General features: G+C 34.0%; 1 protein-coding gene across 4 annotated transcripts in view; it reads right to left on the reverse strand.

Moving 5' to 3' along the window:
* Nucleotides 1–24,845, reverse strand: part of Diaph2 (diaphanous related formin 2) — an 879,521-nt gene that overhangs the window by 389,350 nt on the left and 465,326 nt on the right. For all 4 annotated transcript variants that reach the window (XM_074062667.1, XM_074062668.1, XM_074062666.1 and 1 more), the window contains one exon: nucleotides 12,431–12,560. In XM_074062667.1, coding sequence (XP_073918768.1) covers nucleotides 12,431–12,560 — 130 coding nt within the window. The remainder of the gene's footprint in view (nucleotides 1–12,430; nucleotides 12,561–24,845) is intronic.

Genomic DNA, 24,845 nt, shown 5'->3' on the forward strand with positions numbered 1-24,845 from the left:
TAGCTTTGGTGCTGAACCAACTGCATTTCCGGATTAGTTGGTTATCTGTATGCAGATGGAGTTTATTAGGTACATACTGAAATTTCACTTTTCTAAGCTTTATTTTGGTAAATAGCATTTTCCAAGTACAGCAACAAGCTGAGGTGGCATTTGCCTCACTTACTTAAAAAAGAACAGCTGTGTAACTTCATTGTTAGCAATGCAAAGTAAGGAACATGAACTGGTTGCTGCCACATGGCAATGGTGTCAAGGCTTAGAAGATGCTACAGCAATCATTACCACAAACCTCTTACTTACTATCCAATTGATCTCAACTCATATTTAAACTGCATCTACTTCCTGAAATGACCTACCTCTTAATTCTCTTCAGAATAATTATGTTTCAGTATGTAAAAATATAATCAAAATAGACACATATATTAGTTTTCTTCTTTAAAAAATGCTCTACTAATTATAAGCAGATATTTTGAGTGTGTGCTGAAACTTTTAATATTGAAAAATATGGTGAGGGACACATTAGTAGTCTTAAAGCTGCAAAAAATGGTGTCTGTTTTCCTTGATGTATCTTTCTTAAGAATGTCAATATGCTCACATTTCTGATTAGAAGATATTGGTAAAATAATAAAAAATAATATGTATTAGAAAACATGAGAATCTCAAGGTAATAAATCTTTGCACATTTGTAGATCTTCTAAATCCCAGAACACAATATATTTCATGTGTTAATGCCCAAATAGCTATATGTGTCATTTTTTAATGATCAAGAGTTTATAGAGAAGACATAATTTTCAAGTATATCTTATATATGTGCATACATATCTGCATGACTATACATAAGTATTTCTTTACAACAAAGGTTCCTAATACATAATACTAACAATATATTCTATTCATAACAGAACATTTAGTGTTCTGGTTTAATAAAAAGTATACCTGACAGTTGTAACAATCATTATTATTTGCACTTTCAATCAAATTTAAATTACTCTACATACTGGAAGGATCCAAGGCAAGATTTCTTTGCCTCTTCAGATGGGTGCCCTTCTTCTAATTCATCTGAAAGCATACTTAGACTTGGACTTCAGTATTTCAACTTCTTTTCTATCTTCACTCTGTTGGTAACCTTTCTTATCTATTCACATAGATATATGAATACTTCTTATGCAATAATGACTACTAAATGCCTACCTCCAGCATCAATATCTTCCTGAACCCCAGATTCTCATATCCCACTGCCCGCCTGACATCTCCATTTTGATATCTAATAGACATCGAAAATGCTGTACGTGGGCTGCAGTTAGAGCTCAGTGGGACAGTGCTTGCCTACCATATACAAAGTCCTGGGACTGCAAAACAAGCAAACAAACCAAATCCAGAATGAATATCACTACCTAAAATGCAATGTGCCCAAAACTGAACTCCTTATATCCCCGACTCATAAGCCTGGTTCTTCTATGTCATTCCCTACCTCAACTTATGGCAAATCCAAAATGACATAGTTAAAACAAGACATACACAGGTTCAGTGTAAGGACTGCAGATCCCTATACTAGTAGAATAAAAGATAAAAAAAATAAAGTGTTCGGTTGACAATCACACCCCTTAAGAAGGGTGGACAATAAAGATATTTGCTCTGCTCTATCATGTTAGTTTACAATTCTCTGTGTACATGTAGGAGAAAAAAATCAATTAAATGAGAACCTAAATCTCAGTGATATAACTTTTATACATTTAACAGTTAACTGTACTTTTAAAATTAAAATATGTAACTTACCAGAGTTTATATAGATTTATCAGTTTATCTTAAATTTATGAAAACATTTTAAATATTTTATACTTTTTCAATTGTGCCATTGATATTACTCTCAATGATGTTACAGTATAAAGATCAGGGATACAGGAATGTACAAAAATCTTAGCTCTTGTTGTATGATCTTGAAGAGTTTGCTTGACTTTTCTGAGACTCAGTCTCCTTTTGTATGAAAACCATGCTTAATACACTGCCTGGCACTTAATAAGCTATTTAGAAATGGTAGTGGTCATTATTATCACTATTAGGTATCAGAAAGTGCATAATTAAAGAAACAGTAGCTAGCATAAATAACAGCTTTGTGTATTCTGCTACCAATGCAAATAGAATCCACTCCTCTAAATTACACAGAGGAAAATGCTTTATATCATTTTTGTTAATTATAAAATATTTCAAATCTTTACCATTTTATTTCCCCCTAAACTTTTACTCTCAATTATTTAAACCATTCAGTTAAGTACTATAGCCTTTTCTTAAGTCCATGTTTATACATGGTAAGGACAAAGAGTCTCTACTAAAATAGGGTATTGGAAGTTTCATGATCAACCATTGAATGTGGAACAATGATTTTCCCATCAAAGACAGAAGACATCATTCAAAATAAGATGGACGTTAATGATTATACTTTTCAGTATTTTTTTCTAAAAAGCTACAAAATGGAAGAAGATTATAAGAATATGTAAAGAAGGGTTAGGGGAGGTGGCTCAAGTAGAGGAACCACTTGCTTAGCAAGTGTGAGTCCCTGAGTTCAAAAACCCAATAATGCCAAAAAAGAAAAAAATTAACATGTAAAAAAAAGAAAATTAATGACATTTTAGAAACCTTTATGACTTCACAGGTGAATTTTGAACTTTATTTATTTTTGGGGGGCTGCTGGGTATCAAACATGGGTCCTGGAAAAGGCTAAGTATGTGCTCTACCACTGAACTACATCCCTAGTCATTGACTTTCATTTTTAAAGTGAGACTGAAAAAACAAAACAAAAACCAGATTAAAATCAGGTTTATTAACTGAAATTAATGCTCTTATGCTAGCTTGAAAAATAAACTGTATACCACTTCTTTCCTAAGGCATTTCTACATTAAATATCTAACTTTATTTTCATAAAAACTATGGGGAATAAGTAGGCTAAATATTACCATCTCTATTTTCCAAATTAAGAAATAATATGAACAAATGAGGAAATAGGCACTGAGAGGTTACTGAAATTGAAATCAAATAAGCAGTTGGTGACACAGTTGAAACTAGAATGCATATGCCATGATTCACTTTGCTGGACATATCATTTTTTATCAGGTGTCTTTCAGATATGACTACATAACAATCAGATATTAGCTTCCAATAGGAGTCTGAGTTTTCTCCTTACTACTTCAATGAATCTGTAAATCGAAATGTCAGTTCCTTCCTGATTGCTTTAAATGGAAGTATTATTAAGGACTTTAGCTCATATAAAATTGGCACATGAAAATGTTATATTTACTATTTACTAAGTTGGTCTCATCAACTTGTGGAATCCAAACTTCTGCAAAAGATCCCAGTTAATTTTAAGAAATCACACCAGTGTAGCCTCTATGATTTGGTCCTATGCTCAAGCTAGTTTGAAATATGTAAAACATGGAGAATGTAGGCAATTATTGAGGAAGCTGTGATGCCGTTCTGTTACTTTCTTCAAGTCCCTAATCCCTACATCCTTAAACCAGGCTCATCCTTATTGATAAATACGTAAGAGGAGAGGTGGTGATGACAACTGTAGTAATGGTAAGAAAGCTGACAAGTAGAGTCTGGCTATTTTCCAGGGTGGTACAGGGAATCTCCTTTCAGGGCACAAGTCACCTTTTTTTGTTGTTGTTCTTTATGACTTTGCTGTGGCAGCAAAAAGAGGATTCTTTCTTCATTTCTGTCATTCTTCCCTCTTTCCCTACCCTCCCTGCCAGCCTGACAATACTACTTAACATCAGTCACTTATCCTCTTGCGTCAAATATGTTCCCATGTTTTACTTAAAGAGCCCATCAAATAAGAATATTTGATATATGAATATTCACTTTTTTAACAAACTAGCTTGAATCCAAAATAAGATTAAACTGACCAATAGTCCCACATGTCCTATTTCCTGGCATCGAAGCAAAGACACAATAATTTAAAAGCAAACAAAAAAGCAGTGACAGGTTTTTGGTGGGAATTTTAATTCAGTATGTGCTAAGGATATATTAGGATTCTGTTACACACAGAACAGCATAATATTGATAATGACTGTAAAAGAGATCACCCTGGTATTTTGGTCGTATATAACGTGGTTGGTTTTTTTCATTTTTTTAAACTAAACAAAGCGTAACCATCCACTTTTAGACTAAGAGATGCCTTCATAAACTCTTTAAGTGACATATAACTTGCTGAAAACAATGATAACTTACAATAACATCAGATCAACTCTGACAACAGCTGCCTATTTATATTTATACAAGGCATGAGATCATTTCAATGAAACATGTAGAAAAATGAGATCCTGAATTAAAATGTAGTACCTTCTCAATTTTTGAAAGCCATTACACATATTTAAAATATGAATGACTTTTAAAAATCTTTTTTTGAAGTACAGCATACATTCAACAAAGTACACCTAAGTGGTCTGCTGAATGAATTTTCACAAACTAAACACACTCACTACCCAGCATCAAGATCAAGAAATAGAACATGATCAGCATCCTACAAGGCCTAGCACGTACCACTTTAGAGGAATATTTTTTGAACCTGTTTCTACTTGTTGCTTAATGGATAAGATGTTGAAATTAAATATATATATATATATATATATATATATATATATATATATATATATATTTAGGAAACCCAAATACTCATTAAGTTTCACTGTGGGGATAAATAAAGATACCAACAAGCTTCACATTCATGTTGAGTAAGCATTCACTGAGCTGAATTTACTATGCCAATATTATGTTAGATTTTGACGTGAAGTAGAAAGCATCATGTTAGGATGTGGCCAGAAACACAGAAACTCTTACATTGTAATGCAAGAAAATATAGGATCAAGTACTAGAACAGAGGAGGAAAGTGAGAAACCACTGAAAACTAGAACAGTTGGGGAAGGCTTTTTATAGAAGGGTGGGATTAAAAAGATACATACTCCTCAAAAGGGCTGAGAAAAGGAGTTGGCATTTCAAACTTCGAAAAAAGCATAGACGCCTAGGCTCTGCCAAAGGCAGGGTAAAAGTGAGAGAGATAAACTGTGCATATAATTCTCCAGCAAAAAGGACTCCCAGACATATAAGCTAAGGTATCCTGAAAAATGCCTGTGTAAGTCTCTAAGAACTACTTGACTAGAGGCATAGCACAGTGGCAGAGTGCTGGCCTAGCAAGTATAAGGCCATGGGATGGACCCCCAGCACTCCAAAAATAAGGAAATAACTAAAACAACAAACTATATTGCACAAATTAATCAAATCCAAAGACCATGATCTCTGCTTTTTTCACTGCTACATGAAGAGAATATTTTCACCCAATAGGTTCCACTAGATATGATAAGGAATTAAAGGATTTATATGCTATGAATTGAAAAACATGAATTTCTTTCCTAAGTCCTTTTGATATTACATATCAAAAATACACTTTATAGAACTTATTTGGTAGATGCTTTGGATCTCGTACTATTTCTTTTTTTTAAATTTTATTTTATTATTCATATGTGCATACAAGGCTTGGGTCATTTCTCCCCACTGCCCCCACCCCTTCCCTCATACTATTTCTTTTCTTTTATTTATTTTTCATTTTTTGGTGTTCTTTTCTTGAGCCAAGTCTTGCTATGCAGCAAAGGTTGGCCTTGAACTCCCTATCCTCCTGCCACAGCCTCCTATGTGTTGGGATTATAGGTGTGTGCCACTGCATCTAACCTTTTAATTATTTAAAAATGCATGATTTCAAAAACTTAGAAGGACTTGGTGAGAGTAATGAAGAAAACATTATTAAAAACTGGATTTAGGTAAATATATATTTGATTCCCTAAAATTTAGTGGTATTCCCGTAAATTTTATAACACATCTATGGTGTTCATATAACAGAATGCAATGCACCCACCAAGAGTCGTTTAAATTATTTTAAGCAGTATATACAAAAACATCCAAACAATAGCTGAACATTTTAACTTTGTAATCAAAATGATGTAGTAGTAGTATGTGTATTCAGTTTTACTCAGACACGTAACAATGAAATTAAGAAATTTTACTGACATTTTATCACATTAGTATATTATCATTCTGTCCTAAAAAGTAAGATTATGACTCAAAATTAATTAATTAATTATATTTATTTATTTTGGGTGGAACTGGCATTTGAACTCAGGAACTAATTCTTGCTAGGCAGGCACTCTACCACTTGAGCCACTCTGCAAGCACATAACTCAAAATTTAAATCTGCTAGGAAATCATATAGCTTAACTTTCTTACCTCTTAGGTCCTATAAGTGACTATAAGATTAATGTGCTAAAAACAGGATTTTGTTTCCAAACTCAAAATATTTTCTAATGAAACTAATGGTAGACAACATGAAGGTAATGTTTTCAGGCATCAGAAGAAAAGACAGGAATTGTTTCAACAGTTAATTATCACATTGTGATATCAAATATCACACTGAGATAGTCAGCTCCTACTGATGATATGGGATACTCCCTACTTTCACCTTAAACCTTTATTGTTTGGTGGTCTCCATAAGTTTAGGTTCTCTCATCATTAACTCAATTGTTGCCAGTTTTAACTTTCTCCTTAAAAGGCATAAAATATGGATCTGGAAACATTCTCAAGTCCTGGTGTTCTTCTTTAACTTACCATTTTTTTTTCTCTCGTATTTATAGCTAACAGTAATTTTTCAGGTTGCTATGTTCTGTTTGTCAACTTCTCACAATATCTTATTTTGAAGGATGCTGCTGTACTAAAATGATAAGCTATCACTGAATTTAAAAAGCATTTATTGAACACTTATTTCTATCTGGATGCTGTACCAGCACTGAGACTGTAAGAACAAACAGGACATATTCCTTAAAACTAAGAACTCAATCTAGGAGGTACTGATAGAAACAATTAATTCTAAACGCAAATGTGGTGTGTGCTATAATACCAACAAGGATATAATACTGCTGTTGACACAGAGAAAGAGGAGGCTGATTCTGGCAAAATGGGGCTAGAGAGATGTGGACGACTACATAGAGGAAGTGGCATTTAATACTCTAGTAAGTTTTTCTATTTGGGCAACATTTACTTTCTATATGTTTTCTGAGCAAGAATCTTTGTTGTATATTTTAGAACATAAAGGAAGTAAAAATGTGGCTGAAATAAAAAAAATAAAAAAATAACTCTAGACAAGGTCTGCAAAAGTACATTGACTCTACCATTTAGCTGTGTGATCCTAGGCAATTTCTTCCTCATTCTGGGTCTCAGTTTCTTCAACTGTAAAATGATGAAGTTGGACAAAATGCCATCTCAGGGACCTTTTAGCACAAGCTTGATGATCTCTAAACTTCCTACCAGCTCTGAAGTTTCTGAAAATTTTTTTTCCTCTTCTCCAACTTCTATACTCTGCTATTATTTTACTTTCTTATTTCCAAGACTTTTCCTTGCAACATTCCTTTCCTTCTAAACTTTCATCATTATCAATCCTGTGAAGAAGTCAGAGTGGATAAACAGCTTATCATGTACACTATGACATGGAAACATGGCAGATATCAAATGGTATAGTTGACTGTTAAAATTTGTAATGATTGATTTAGTTCATAACAAATTAGCACTGTTCATAAGAAAATTAACTAGTTTTTATCTTCTAGGATGGCACTAACTTAACTGAAGTGAAACCCATTTCGGACTAATGCAAAACCTTAGGATTAATAGTGTCTTCAAATACATTAATATAATTTTCCCTAATTGAATGTAATAGTTTTAATTAAACTTTACTAATCCTTTCAGTTTAATCCCTGGAGCTGACCTATAAAACAGTAGAGGTTTTAAATCAAACTATAAAATCCTCAAAGTTGAAAGATAAAGTGATAGCTGGGGGTGGGGAGAGCATTTATCAAATATGTCTAGAAAACCAGCAATGCTTTATATATCTACTACAAAAAAGCTTATATATAATACACACATATAGAATCTTTAAAATTAATCATTAGGAAAAATGTAATTGTGGTTTATCAGAAGTATTTTCAATCTATTAATGGCATCAGAGTCTCTATAGCAACCATTTTTCCTCTATAAAGACTCATTGATATGTCAGTCATGAATGAATCCACAGATTTATAATACAACCTAGAATAAAATGACCAGAGCAATGTTATTTTATTAATTTTACTGGTAACAAAGTTGCATTATATAATTTGCTTCTGAACTTCGTAAAGGCTACGAGAATATCTGTTTAGAAGAAGCTATACACTCTGTCTCACTGCTTGCTTGCCTCCCCATCTCTACAATAATAACTAGCTAAATAACTAAATGAGCTCAAATCAAAACAAAACTATTCTCTAAGTCTCCAGGCAATGCTTCATAAACATCTCTCACCAAAGCACCCCTAATGGAAGAGAAGATTGAACATGTACCCCTAGGGATCTGCAGCAAGTGTGAAATTTCTTTGAAGTCATCTGTTTTATTTTAAAAATTCATGTGGCTTTTTCATTTTAGTCCATAATATATATCTGATTTAATGTAAAAATGATGTGCTTTCCCCCAGTATCGTTGAGTTACAGAGCTCTAAGAAAATATGCTAAGTTGATAGCATAACTTTGCATCTCCAAGAAGTACATGATTTTAAAAACAGCTCTATGAAGAACAAAGGTAATTATAAAATAAATTTTTCCATGGACCCCACAAACTTCTTTTGTTTCCCTTTCAATTGAAGGTGATTTTTTTCCTTTGCGAGTAATTTTGAGGCTTATAATTTATGCAGTATTGGAAAATAAAATTGTCAATAAAATAAAATTGATATGCTATCCTGAAGAGAAAAGATCCTCATTTTATAAAAGTATCTGGATTCTAATAATCCAAAAACTTAGAAAAAACTTAGTAATCATACAGTTATTCATTAAAAATGACTTACATAATGCAATCATTAACTGAATTTGTTTTGTCTTACATATATCCCTACAGTTTAAAGACAAAAGTACTTTTTCTTGTTGTTTTTTGAGGGGAAAAGGATCATTTTTCAAGGACTTAGTTCGTTACCAAAAGAATTAGGATTTGGAGATTTAGCATAGTGGAAGAGCACTCTCCTAGCAAGTAGAAGGCCCTGAGCTCAGTCCCTAGCACAGAAAAAATAATAATTATATAGGTTTGATATATTTTTGTTTTCATTGGTAGATTATGAATATTATACATACAGACACAGTACTGAAAATGACAGAATATGACTCAAACAGGCCTGAAACGTGTATTAAGCAATCAAGACAAGTTAGACTCAAATACCAAGAAAGGCATCTAACTATAAATAAGCGATAAGTGACTTGACCTTTCACTACTTTGTTTCTTCTGGCAGACTAAATTCAAAAGTATTTTCTCCTAAGGCTTTGGTAACAAGACATTAAAAAAAAGAAAAGAAATGGATTCTGAACCGTGATTTGACAAATGATGGTTAGTTGTCTTAGAGGATAGGGCAGGTGAGATTTCTAGGCAGGAGATGCAGCATGAAATCGTATACACAGACAGGATTATTATAAAGGAATAAAAATGGCTCAAGAGAATATATGTCTGCGTACACTGAAATGAGAACTAGGAGGAAATGAAAGAAGGATGTAAACAGGCAGAAAGTGCTTAAGAACTTTTTGAGTTGAGAAATCGAGGCCTGGATTTCATAGGGGAAAAAAAAAATAAGAACTAGTCAAAATAACTTGAGAATAGGGATTGCTACAGCCCAAACAGTGGGCTAGGAAGAGGATTTTTACCAACAGTGTTTTGAATACACTATCAGGAAGAATACACTATCAGGAAGAATACACAAAAGCAGAAATAATCAAAATACAATGGAGAGAGTTGGCTCTTGAAATAGGGGGAAAGAAGTTGGTGATAATTGTAAAAGAAAAATATGAAAAGATTTACCAAAGCTCAGGCATATGAAGCAAATAGAACTGAACATAATACATGCTTATCTGAGCCTACAAGACATCCTTAAGATTATTCTCTACTAATAAGACAATGGAAACACTATATTATGCTTAGTAGTGTAACGAATGCTGTATTACTACTGAAGATAGTGGTATAGCAATAGCTGCATTCTTAGGTCATGAGGGATCCACCCTCATAGATTAATGGTGATTTTCAAAGGGCATGAGGCTGCAAGTTCCATCTCTTCCCCTCTGTCACCATGCAATGGCTTTAACCATGTTTTGACACAGCAAGAAGGGGAAGGCTTTCACTAGGTACAGCCCTTTGATCTTGGACTACCCAGCCTACAGAACTGTAAGAAATAAATCTCTGTTCATTATAAATAATATAGCATGGGGTATGCTGTATATAGCAGCATAAAACAGACTGAGCCACATATATGTATGTATATACACACACACACACATACATATATATAAATCACCAGATATTTAGACTTAAAAATCAAAGCTGATACAAGCTTCATAACAGATTTCATTCAAGTTATTCAGAATTATTTCAACTAAAAGGTATTGATCTCAGATATATTCATTTATGCCCTCAATATAAAAATTAAAAACCATGATCTCAAAATTGATAGAACTTTTATTTAAACATACCCTTGATATAGCTCCTCCCAAAATTGTTTTAGAACTGACTCTACATATTAAACAAAATTTAGAAAAATTCTGATAGAGAACAATCAAAAAGTAATCATAACACCAAAATCATCTAATTTCAGAACTGGTTTGATTTGTGGCATTTATATATTTTAAGTAATAACACTATGTTATAAATACTGCTATTATTCCACATTAGTTATGTGTTAGTAAATATGCCTCTAGTCACAATGTCATATTTTTAAATCAAAGGAATAAGAAACAAAAGTTCTTTAAAAAATAATTGGCACAAAGATGTTATTACAGTTATAGTCATATTTTCCATCATATTATGAGGTTTTTATAAAAAGAGGAAAGAAAATTGTACCATGGAGTCATTACTGTTAGCCTGGACCTTGAACCACAAAGCAAGACACACACACTAGATAAAGTTGAAGAAACATGTTGAGGACTTGGCTAATAATACCAAACTACCAGACATGACAACTGCACAATGTCCACAAATGATATTCTGGGTTTTATGGACTCACATTTTTCTTTCAAAGGACACTAACACGTTTATATGGTTTGTAATTAACTTGGGAAACATATGTCTGTGGGTTCTTATTAAAAGTTCTGAGTAACAGGAATTATTACAGTATAATTTCAAACATACATACTCTCAAATATATATATATATATATGCAAATATATATACATATATATATACTCAAATATATATATATATTCCCACCCCCAGAAAATGTTTGCTTGATCTATCTTCCTTTTACTTTTTAACCTCTTGCAAGAGTAGATAATACTAACTTATAAAGCTGTTGATCTCACATTCAAATCTTAGAGGCATTTTTGCTTTCTCTATCCTGTCTCTCACTGGTGCCAAGTATTTACCCATTCTATCCTTCCAATGAGGCTTTCCTGGCAACTACATCAAGATGAGACTTGTTAGGCTGAGCGCCAGTGGCTCACACATAAAATCCTAGTTACTCAGGTGGCAGAGATCAGGAGAATCCAGGTTCAAAGCCAGCCCGCAAATAATTCATGAGACCCTATCTCAAAAAAACCTAGTATAGAAAAGGGCTGGTGGAGTGGCTCAAGGGGTAGAGCACCTGCCTAGCAATGGTGAGGCCCTAAGTTCAAACCCCAGAACTGCTAAAAAAAAAAAAAAAGAGACTCATTAGCTTGCCACCTGTCATAGAGCTGCCTACCTTACTGGTATACCATAATTGTCAACTATTTCTTTAATTTGTCCTAAAACATGATGCTATGTTGCCTTGCTCATGTTGTGCTTTGTCTACAAAACAGTCCCTTTATCAAGCTTATAAACCTCTATCCTCATATTTTATGTTTCTGTGAAGTCTTCTCTTATCTACTACATATTTACGAGTACTTTCTTCCTCACTAAAGTATAGGACATTATTTTTTCATGCAAACTTTAAACATTCATCCTTGTTATATGGGGTATTGGTGTGTATGTGCATATATTTATGCATTTTCTTACTGTCATATGCTAAACTCAATCAAGGAACCTCTTACAATCATTTTCATATGACCCAAAGGAAAAATAGTATGGCTCTTTCCCAAACAATATACACTTAAGTGTTTACCAAATTAAAGAATGAACATATTATCTGATCATAGGTAGGAAGGGTTCAATAACCTAGCACTGTTAAAAAATGAAGACAAAAAGAGGTTATTAAAATGCACAATGCTGACAAATACAAGATACTAGAAAACACCTTTCTTCTTTTCTTATATTAGTGAATGAATAAACATACTTCTATGATTAACAGTGTTTAAAGATTCTTTAATCTTACCATTTTAAATAAAATACACAGGCTAGGAATAGTCTCAAGCAGTTACCAATCAATTACCTTTGCTTGCACTTTCTACATGATCCAGTTCTTCAGGAAATTTCAGGATATCTATGTATTTTTCCTCACAAATTTCAGCAAGAAAATGCAGAAGAGTTGTTTTTTGATCTGCTGATTTTGTATCTCTGATCTGGAAGGAAACAATAACATCATTTTTTTTAAGCAACATGTTAGTAACTCAAGTAGACTTTTTCTTAAACAAGTAGAATTAATGACTGAGTGAACCAATTCATTATAATATCTCTTAAATTTTTTTACATTTGGGGGTAGGTTTTTAATGGGATGTAGTGGGAAAATGCTAGATTTTAAAATGAGTTCCATATTTTAAAAGCAAGAAATATAACCAATAAAAACATCAAATTAAACCTTAATCTATCTTTTCAAAGATGTATGAATCATTATGGCCAAATGAACTATTCTTTTCATGAGAAAAGAGCATTCATTAAGTATTTATAGTAATAATCTAAGTTAATACGTGTTTGTTAGCTGCATTGTGTTATTTGCTTTATTACAAAATATATTCTTTCTAGCCATCATTGGTATAAATTAACATAAAAGAGTAAGCATGCTTTGTACTTCTTTACTTGCATGGGCCTTCAAAAAATAATGCTCAAGGTTGTTCTTTCCCAGAATTATAAAAAGAATCTGACCATAAGTGGTGATAATATGAAAAATTTTACTTGTCTGCTTACATGCTTTTTTACTCAGAGACACTAGAAAAAAAGATGCTACAGAATCTTTTGAAGTAGAGAAACCACACACACACACACACACACACACACACACACAACGAGAATCTTTAATATAATTCTTATACTAGACTAAGCTGCAAATGAAATCAAGGATTTACTTAGAAACAAAGCATAAATATAGCATAAAGTATCAAGTTTTCTCATTCTCTCAGCTGTTTTAATTCTATAATCCTTAGATGATGGGTTTGTCCACTGATGTTCATACAGATTCAGCGTTTTTAGTTTTAAGGATTACTCTGTTTAGAATAAATGAATATTCTTTACAAACAGGTTTATGAAAAGGCTGCAGAGGATATTTAGGTAATTACAGAGTAAATTAATCTTTACTGTATTGGTGACTAAGAAAAAAACACATAGCATTTAATAAATTAGGCACATATTGACTGTTTTCTACTACAGTTTTTTTTTTTACTTTTATTCATCTTTTTTTATTATTATTCATTTACTCACATGTGCATACATTGTTTGGGTCATTTTTCTCTACTACAGTTTTTTAACAACTGTTTATGTCCTATGATGTAAACAACTTAAAGGTAGTATTAGTCTCAACGCTTTGCCTAAACAAATGGCCACAGGAGACAAAAAGTTGATAGTTCAAGTGGTCATAACCTTATCCCATATAGATAAAATATTTAAAATTTTGAATTATTTTGCTTATGCAGTAAATACTTTTAAGTACTATAAGGTGGAATGACTCAATCCAAGGACAAGCTATAAGAATAAAAAGGAACAGAATCCTCCAGGGCAATTTGTTTTAAGTAAGCCTAACAGCTACAGAAGAATTAATGGGAGGTTCTCAATCCTAAAGCGAGGTCTTTAGCTGGGGATTACTGTGTTATATGTTTACAAAGTGCATCATTTTCAGAATATGATGGACATTTCAAGTAATAAGGAAATAACTTTTTTCTTCCAAATTAAGTGACCTAAATCCCTAAAAACAGGTGCTTAGGGGAATTACTGGTACATCTTCCTAAAGGAAATGAAATTGATCTGTATTTTATGAATTCTGTAGAGAGAAAAACAAAAATATAAGCAAAGGATACAAGAGAACAAAAAACCATCTAGTTTTTCAGGACTCCAAATTGTACAAGTGTATTATAGTTTTTAAAAATGTACAGGGCTAAATCTGGAAACAGAAAAATAGAAAAATAGCATTGTGTTCATATGATAATTTTATAGGTGCTATTCTTTTTCTTTTTCATGGGTGTTATACTATTTTATATTAAAATTTCAGCTTTGAGTATGTACTCATAAAGTGCTTAATTTTCAGAAAAATGTTTATTAATATTTATTTAGCATCAGCCACTAATAATTTAATCTGTTATAAAATTTAGTAGAGTCAATGGTTACATTTTAAAAGATAAATAAAGCCTAACATTTCAGTTAAGTAAATATCTTAACATCTCTGATGAAATCAGAAAGGCTTCTAGACAGAGTATGTATATGCTTTTTTAGAATCATGTTACCCATGGAGCACAGGCAAACATGGGCAAGTGTCTGTCTTGTCAAACTGAGAAATGTCTTAGCTGGTCTGGAAGACAAACTGCTCAATATGTATTGCAATATTTATTTTTAAAAAGCCTCACATAGAGTTCATTTTTGTGCTGACAGAAAATCGGGGCAAATATATGGTCATTTTAATCTTTCTCTATGTGCATGACCCTTACAGCAATTATTTTAAAATAAATAAATAGAAAAATGTAATGGAAAAGGTTTTTTTTTCACTTAGTATAGTACATTTACTTTGTATTATCATGTCTTCAGTCTCTCTTACCTGGTTCTTGCCATTCACACAGTAGCTATTGTCTCTCTCAGGTCCTATTGTGTTGTTCATTGTCAGAATACCAGGCAACTAAAAACATTCACTTTCATCAATTCTACTAGTTAATGACATTTATCCTATAATTGGCTCTTTTAAGTGTAGGAGTAGATGAATATATCTCTTGGGATAGAACAAAAGCAATCTAATCTAATCTCAGTATGTACAAAATCACTTTGAAAGTGTTTGGGTTAGTTTATTAAGAAATAAAATTGATTTCCATTTTGTAGCTAGTTAACTTGAAACCATGCTACAATTTTACATTAACGTCAAATATTCTAACAATACTTGCCCAGCTTGCCCAAGTCTCAGTGGCAGCCATAGTGTAAGCATTTCAAGGTTTGCTCTAGCCAGAAGCAAATTGCCTTTTGGCATCCCTGTCTGTGCTTTCCCTGTCTTTCTCTCCCCAGCCAGTTAGGCAAGGCAAGTGATAGATTCAAAACTTCTTTTTGTAAGACACAGAAGGATGAACAAAACGGCTACTCTACAATCCTTGGCTTGTGTATATCTTTTAGACCATAAAAACCCAAATAGTTTTAGAAATTAGAAATATTTGAAAAAGATAAAATTTATTTTAATAAGCTGATATCAATGAATGATAATAATGAAATAATAATCACTGCATTAACTAAGTTTCACCAGTTAATAAACCATATAGCAGTTTTAATTGTAATTATTTGACCAATAAATGTTATACATAAAGATTAATAACTGAATTTAAATTAATTCTATGTAATCTTTAATAAATTCTGAAATGGCACATGACTACAAAATACCTTTAATAGAACAATATCTATTTCTATAGTTAAATTGGATTTCTCTTTTTTAAATAAATGTGGATGTTATATGAGAAAAGATAATATCCATCTTTCACATGCTTAAATACTTAAACTTCATAGTTAGGTAGATGGCCAAATAATTGAATAACTCATTGAGACATAAGAGATTTCTCTATTCCAATACCCCTAGTTCAAGTCTGAAAATCATCAGTCTTACCATGGCTCTGAAATCCAGCTGTTCTGAGTACACAGAAACAAGCACACAGCCAGAGAGCCTGAAACAACATTTTAATGACCTTTGTCAGTCACACTCATTCTTTCTGTGAAGGACCCCATCTGTAGGTAATACTTCCTTCTGCTAAGATTTAAGCCTGTTTCTTCTTGCTTCGTCCTCAGTGGGAACTCAAAAAAAACTGGTCACTATCCTCTGTAGAGCAACCTCTCACAGAGTGAAAATTCGCTTTTCTTTGGTCCTGTTCTCTAAATAACTGTAGTTAATTTAACACAGAGATACTATTCTCCAAATGTTTAAATTTTTTTCATGGTAATTAGGATCCATTCAAATTTCCCATTGCAGAGGCTCTCCTTATCTACTGGGAAAGGGTATAAGCATCTTGGGTTTGCATATAATGTCCTTCATGAATAGCCCCTGTCTCTTTTTAAACTACCCCTTGCTGCTTCCAGTTTGATTACAACTGCTTAAACATATACCATGCAGTTTCATACCACTGTACTTTTACAAAAGTTGTTGTTTCTATCTAGATACCTTCCTTCACCTTCCTTTTTTTGTGTCTGCCAGGTAAATATCCATTCATAGTTCAAGACTGCTTAATTACCACCTCCTATCTGAAGATGTCTTTATCTCAGAGCAATTAAGAACTTTTTGAGTCATGTTCTATGCTGTAAACATTTCAACACAGGACTTTTTTGCACTTAATATGACTTTCTTCAAGGGTAGAGACCTTGTTTTAGTAATACTTTTCATCTACAGTACCTCGGAGAATGCTGGAACATATTAGGCAATCAATAAATGTTTCTCAATGAAAATTTTTCTTCACATTAACTCCCACTAGTGTAGGTTATACTTTTTTTTTTTCTGCAGTACTGGGACTTGAACTCAGGGCCTACACCTTGAGCCACTCCACCAGCCCTTTTTTTGTAATGGATTTTTTCAAGATAGTATCTTCCAAAATATTTGCCCAGGCTGGCTTCGAACTGTGATCCTCCTGATCTCTGCCTCCTGAGTAGCTAGGATTACAGATGTGAGCCACCAGTGCCCAGCTATACTTTTAAATTTAACTCTACTCTTGTTCACGCACACACTTTCTCTCTCTTTCTCTCTCTCTCTCTCTCTCTCTCTCTCTCTCTCTCTCTGTCTCACACATACACATTGAGTACAGAGGCCAGATTTTGCCAGGACACCATATGTGTGGGAGTGAATACCAGAATAAAGTTATACTTTGTCCCACTGAGGGCAAGAGATTGTCTTGAACATTACAGGTAAGAGATAAATGATGATACATGGTACCTTTGAAGCCTCAAATCCTAAATTTAGTAGAAAATACAAAATTATATAGAGAACAGATGATGTAGAGAGGAAATTTGGTGGCAAATGTCAAGGACTGATATAATTAAAGTGACGAGTGTACACATGTATATAAATGGAAAACGATACCTGCTGAAACTACTCCAGGAATGGGGGAGGGGAAGGATAAAGGAGAATGATGGTGGGGGCAAATTCAACTATGATATATTTGATATATTTGTAATATATCAAAGAACTTTTATAAATGCCACAATGTACTTCCACCCAGCACAACAATTTAAAAAATCAAGTATTAAAAAAAAAATGACAAGTGGGGCTACACAGAAAAGGCAAAGAAAGGACAAATTCAACTTGGTGAAATAAACCAGGATTTAGTCAATGCGTAATGGGAAGATTTAAGTTATGATGATTAAAAATGGTGTATCATGTCCAGAACAAGGAAAATGGTAACTCTAGGAGTGAGCTGGCTTTAGGAGGAGATGGCAGCTAATATTTTAAACAGTTTACGCTATGTGGAGCTACTCTCTGAGGAGGTAGTCATAACCATTCAATCTCTCTGCTTCATTTTATCCAATATGATCTAACCCAATCATGATACTCAAGCATACATATGACCATATCACCACCTCTTTAAAAAAATTCAGTGGTTATCCACAACTTATGTAATAAAATTCACATTTCTAACCAGAATGATTGTTGGACACAGATTTGGAATTCAGATAGAACTAGGTTTAAAACTTGACTCTACTATTTCCTAGTTGGGGAAGGTAAACACTTCAGATCTCAGTTTAATTAATTATAAAACAGGCATTAGCTAAGTACAAAGACATGTTTGTAGAAATGGATAAGATAATATATGATCATGACCATGATCATCCTCCAGATTGGAAGTGATGAGAGCCTACTTTAGCTTCCTATCTCCACAAAGAGTAAGTCATCATCACCACCCCTTTGTGGGAGCTCCCTATAACTAATATGGTGTCATATCTAATTATTATCCTCTACTATTTCCTTATCCCCTCAGTAGCTGTGCTGGACACAAGTACAAAGCTTTTTTGTTTGTTTTGTTCACTCAGTATCCAAGACAAAGACATTCAATAAGTATTTGATGGCTGCACAATGGGTGAAGAATTCCATTTATTATGGTCCTCTATCTCAGCATACCCTTTATCCTTCATCAGGATAAAGGAGTATTCTACTTCTCCTTTAAGGGGAGTGAAAACAACATTTGTTACCCATCTATCATGCGCATATGAGCCAGCACTTTCAAATGTATGACTTTAAAAAAATCCTTAGAACAACTCAGTGAATCAGTTACAAATATGTCTATTTTATTTTATGTTTTAATTGTTTATACATTTATTCATATGTGTATACGTTGTTTGGGCCATCTCTCCCCCCCACCCCCAACCCTCTCCCTCCACCCCCCTCGCTTCCAGGCAGAACCTGTTCTGCCCTCCTTTCCAATTTTGTTGAAGAGAAAACATAAGAGATAATAAGAAAGACATAGCATTTTTGCTAGCTTGAGATAAAGATAGCTACACAGAGAGATTCCTAGCATTGCTTCCATGCACATGTGTACTACAGCCCAAATAGGTTCATCTCTACCAGACCTCTTCTCTACTTCCCATTCACCTTCCCACAGTGGCTTCTGCCAGTTTAAGATTACTTTATTAGCTCTTCTACAGTGGGCACATCAAACACTTTCAAGTTTTTGGCTTTCTTCCCTTTCCCTATTCCTCCTGTACACATTCTTCCCTTAGCATATGACCTATGTCCAATAATATTACTGTATTTGTTTTAGGTCTAAAGTCTGCATATGAGGGAGAACATATGATTTTTGGCCTTCTAAGCCTGGCTAACTCCACTTAAGTTGATGTTCTTCAGTTATATCCATTTACTTGCGAATGACAAAATTTCATTCTTCTTTGTGGCTGAGTAAAATCCCATTGTGTATAAATACCACATTTTCTTAATCCATTCATTGGTAGCCGGGCATCTTGGCTGTTTCCATAACTGGGCTATTGTGAATAGTGCTGCAATAAACATGGGTGTGCAGGTGCCTATGGAATAACCTGAGTCACATTCCTTTGGGTATAATCCTAGGAGTGGGATTGCTGGATCATACGGCAGGTCTATGTTTAGTTTTTTAAGAAGCCTCCATATTGTTTTCTAAAGTGGTTGTACTAGCTTACATTCCCATCAGCAGTGTATGAGGGTTCCTTTTTCCCCCACATCCTCACCAACATTTGTTGTTGGTGGGGTTCTTGATGGTAGCAATTCTAACAGGAGTCAGGTGGAATCTTAGTGTGGTTTTGATTTGCATTTCCTTTATGGCCTGGGATGGTGAGCATTTTTTCATGTATTTTTTTGGCCATTTGGGTATCTTCCTTTGAAAAAGTTCTGTTTAGTTCAGTTGGCCACTTCTTTATTGGTTCATTGATTTTGGGGGAGTTTAGTTTTTTGAGCTCCCTGTATATTCTGGTTATCAGTCCTTTGTCTGATGTATAGCCAGCAAATATTTTCTCCCAGTCTGTGGGTGGTCTCTGCAGTTTAGAGACCACTTCTTTTGTTGTACAGTAGCTTTTTAATTTCATGTAGTCCCATTTGTCCATCCTTTCTCTTTCATATTTGCTGGGCTACAAATATGCCTATTTTAAAGATAGAATAGAATACTTAAGTAGTTGACTTAATTCAAATAGCCAGTAAGGACTGGGGTATTTAATACATATTTGTTTGGAGAGGGGAAGGATCATTCAGGAAGTATAGTGGTCAATAGTAATAAGCCTTTGCCAAATTCTGAGAGTAGAATTAGTAAATTCTGCTTTTGTTTTCTCATAGTGGTTTTTATATACTCTAGTTGTAGCATTTATTCTACAATATATAATTTTGTTTACACAATCAGTATTACCCACTAGATTGTGAGGACTATTATCAAATATTTTCAGTAATATTGAATGAATAAATGCTCCAGACAAGCCACAGATAATTAGGGCTAATTTGATGATTAGAGAAATCTTTGGTGACCTTCAGGTATTGTTTCGGTACAGTGCCAAGGATATAAAATTAAAAGGAACTGACAGTCAGAAAGAGGAGGTAATGTGTAAGGATAATTTATTCTAAATATTGACTGTGGACAATAACTAGGTAATAGAGGGGGCAGCAGAGCAAGCAGTTGGAAAATAGTAAGGCTAGTAACCAAAGTTATTATAATTATCACCCTGAATAAGTTCAGCGTAATTAGGCCTGAGGAGAACAGAAAATGGAATAAAAATTAAAAATCCAGAATCATGGGCATTGACTACATTACTGGTTCTCAAACTATGATCCCTGGAACAGGAGTATCAGCCTCACCTGTGAACCTTTTAGAAATGCAACCTTTGAGAGCCTACCCCAATTCAACTGAATCAGAAACTCTGAGGGTGTGGTGCAGAAATTTGTATTTGAACGTACTGGGAAAGAATTCTGATATAGCCACTAGGTGATTCTGACGTATGCCACTGTTTGAGAGCAACTAGGACAAATCTGAAGTAAAGTTCCAGGTGAGAAGGTGCTTGGCAGTTGTCAATTGCAAGCTATAGCTTGCATGGGTACTCTCACAATTACTTCTCAATATAGCAATTTAAATTATTGACATGTTTTCAAAGTTTGATGTCAATTTAAAACTAGAGAATTGCCTAGCAACTTGTGGCTTCTGAAGGTCAGTATTTCTCTGAATGTTCTTCATTAATTCATATAAAATGATACTGATTTGTATAATTTACCATTTACTTATCCAAGAGCATGTGAGCCAAATAGTATGCTCCATGCTGTGTGTGACAATTCCAGGTATGTTGCTCACAAGTCTTCTAAACTGTCCCTCATCTTTTACTTTATGCTGTATTGAAAATACACTTAAATGGCCGAGTAGTATGTCTCCTGTACTATGAATTAGCAGACTGATGGACTAGATACCTAGCAGATCACTCATGCCTTCCAAGCAAAATCAAGCTACAAATTCACTTCTTATTAGCAAATCTGAATTTTTGCTCACGTATTTACTCAAGAAGTCTGAATCTGAATAACAAATTTTAAGTTGCAGGCATCAAATTTCAGCATTTGCCATAAAAGTTCTTGTATTGCTAATTTGTTTTCTATGTCTGAATTTTGTAGCTATTTTACAATAGCTCTAAGGAGTCTAATGCCTTGAGTCCTATGTCAAATGGAATTTACTCACATGTAATCAGAAGCTAGGTGCATGTACATAAAGATAAAAGAGAACAAAAGCAATGACCCAATAAAGTAATAAGCAACTGAACTAAACAGAACTTTTTCGAAGGAAGAGTCCAAATGGCTAAAAAACACATAAAAAAAATGCTCACCACCCCTGGCCATAAAGGAAATGCAAATCAAAACCACACTAAGATTCCACCTCACTTCTGTTAGGATGGCTACCAGCAAGAACACAAACAACAACAAATATTGGCAAGGATGTAGGGGAAAAGGAACCATCATACACTGCTGGTGGGAATATAAGCTAGTACAAACACTCTAGAAAACAATATGGAGGCATCTTATAAAACTAAATAAACATAGATCTGCCAGATGATCCAGCAATACCACTCCTAGGGATGCACCCAAAGGAATGCAACTCAGGTTACTACAAAGGCACCTGCACACCCATGTTTATAGCAGCACTATTCACAATAGCCAAGTTATGGAAATAGCCAAGATTCCCCACTACCGAAGAATGGATTAAGAAAATGTGGTATCTATATACAATGGAATCTTATTCAACCACAAAGAATGAAATTTTGTCATTCACAGGTAAATGGATATAACTGGAGAACATCAACTTAAGCAAAGTTAGCCAGGCTCAGAAGGCCAAAAATTGTATGTTCTCCCTCATATGCAGATCAGAGACCTAAAACAAATGCAGCAATATTATTGGACACAGGTCACACTAAGGGAGACTGCACACAGGAGAAATAGGACAAGGGAAGGAAACCAAAAAGTTGAATGTGGTTGATGTGCTCACTTTATAGGAATGAATATAGTAATCTTAAACTGACAGGGGCTACTATGGGAAGGACTAGTGAAGAGGTCTGGTAGAGATGAACCAATTTGGGTTGTAATTCAAATATGCACATATATGCATGGAAATAACACAAGGAATCTCCCTACATAGCTATCTTTACCTCAAACTAGCAAAAATGCCATGTTTTTCTTACTATCTTTTATGTTTTTTCTTCTACAAAATCAAAGAACAGGAGAGTGGAAGAGGTTCTGCCTGGAGGCGGGGGAGCGGGGTGGGGAGGAAAGATGGTGCAAATAATGTATACACATGTACATAAATGCAAAAATGATACCTGTTGAGACTGTTCTAGAAATCAAGGGAGGGGAGGATGAAAGAGAGCAGTGGAGGGGGTGAATTCAAGCATGATATATTTGATACATTTTAAGAACTTTTGCAAATACTCCAATGTACCCCCATCCAGCACCACAGTAATAAAAAAAAGATTAAAAATATAAATAAATCAGAGTTTCTCAACCTCAAAAAGAAAAAGAGAACAAAAGGAAGAAGTACCATCCCTGTGCATAAAACTGCCATATGTTGACACTATATTACTCACATCAGCATCCCCCTTTGGGGTTGAAGGCCAAGAAGTTGGAATGTAGTTAGATTTGTGTGTTAGCTTACACTACACAGGAAAAAAGTGGTGGACTTTATGCCTCTGCCCAAAGCAATCTTTACACCTCAACTGAAAAATGGCACAGAGAAATATCGGAATGAGTACAGGAATAGATATCCAGCTAGGATCATGAGGATGGTTCTTATCTGGACAGAAGCAACATGGGCAGAAGGAGCACCAGGTCTTGCACAAATTGCTGTAGAATGTCTATTGATCAGAGACAAAAACTGATTGGCACGTAAAGGATAGAAGAAATGAAATGGTAAAGCAGTATGCATATTACTTAAAGAAATGTTTCTAGACATAGTGAAGCATGACTATCATTAAAGTGCTATTAAAACTTTAATGTGAGATAAAAGTCCATGCCTATATATCTGAAGGAAGCCCTTTCAGATCTCCCCATTTCCCCCAGGACTTATACAAACATAGTAGGCCATGCACTGAGAAAAAAACCAAAATTGCCTCCTCCCTCTGCGTCAAGGAAACAGTCCTAATATATAGGAACACCATGCAGTGCTCATTTATATTGGATTGTCCTTGAAAAGAAATGAGTTACAGAAATACAGTGAGGGAATCTGGTTGAGTCATTGAAATAAAACCATCTAGCTACCAATATGATCAGATAATACAACTTTATTTCTTTTAGTAAAAATTTTTCCTTAATCATGGCTTTTTTTCCCTCATTATATTTGTATATTCATGGAACAGTTAATATTTAAGCAATCATGAATGCTCCAGTGCATATATCAAAAAACTACTAGTGCTTGCCAGTGAAACTTGATATAGCACATGAATTCTAATGGTAGGCTCCTTTATTTAAACAAAATTACGTTCTATGCTCTCTGTCAAGGGTTGTTTACAAATTATTGCTTTCTTCAACACTACCACACATTGCAATAACATTGAAAAAGATAATGTATTTTTAAGGATTGCAATTACCATAAAGACATTAGCTCTATAGCTATGACTAGATAGGTTTAATACATACTTTCCTGGCTTTATTTCTAAACCTGCCACCAAAAATGCTTTTTTGGGGTACTACATAACTAAAGCTGACACTAATTCAACCAAATGCAATTTATGGTAGAAAGATGTGTTCATTCTTTATGTAGGTCTGATTGTCCCTTTTTACACTCTTGATTTTGGTATTATAATGGTATTTCTAACAAAAATGGAACAGATGATATTAATTGTACAAAAAAAACAAGCAATTTAAGAGCTTTACACTTGTTAGCTTAATTTATGGCAGCAATCTGTGGAAGGAGAACTTAAACTTGAAACCATGACAACATTAAATTGAATAAGGATTCATCTCAATTGCCACCTTCAGGACCAGCAAGGCAGTCATGATGTTAGTTCCTCAGAAAAGACAAATTCTGCTTTCCTACCCTTTCCACTCTACTTTTCAGCCTTTTCCCTTCCAGTCTCACTTATTCAAGGAAAATGCACTGCATGTGCATTAGCTTGAAGTAGCCAGGACGGATGGCAAATCAACAAACATTTGTGCTCATTTTCTGAAAGACCAGAATGAATTAATGAAACATGTCTATGTTTTACAAAGAAAAACTGGTCTGCTACTTTCAAGAGCTTTCAGTTAATCAACCTTGGTGTAGCAGCCTTACCAAACGGAAATTCCTGTGGGAACAGTCTTAACAAAAATCAAATTATTTTAAATTGGTATAGAAACAGTTCATAAACATGAATATATCTTGGCTGTTAAATGGTTTCCTCTCAGACATGATTTAAGCAATTAACTAAAACCCTTAGCTATTATTATAATGAGCATTTTAGTTAACAAAATTGCTTGTATGGAGTTTGAGAGTCAGTGAAATATGTTTCTTGTTGTT

This window comes from Castor canadensis, chromosome X (assembly GCF_047511655.1).
Source record: "Castor canadensis chromosome X, mCasCan1.hap1v2, whole genome shotgun sequence".
Taxonomy (NCBI): Eukaryota; Metazoa; Chordata; class Mammalia; order Rodentia; family Castoridae; genus Castor; species Castor canadensis.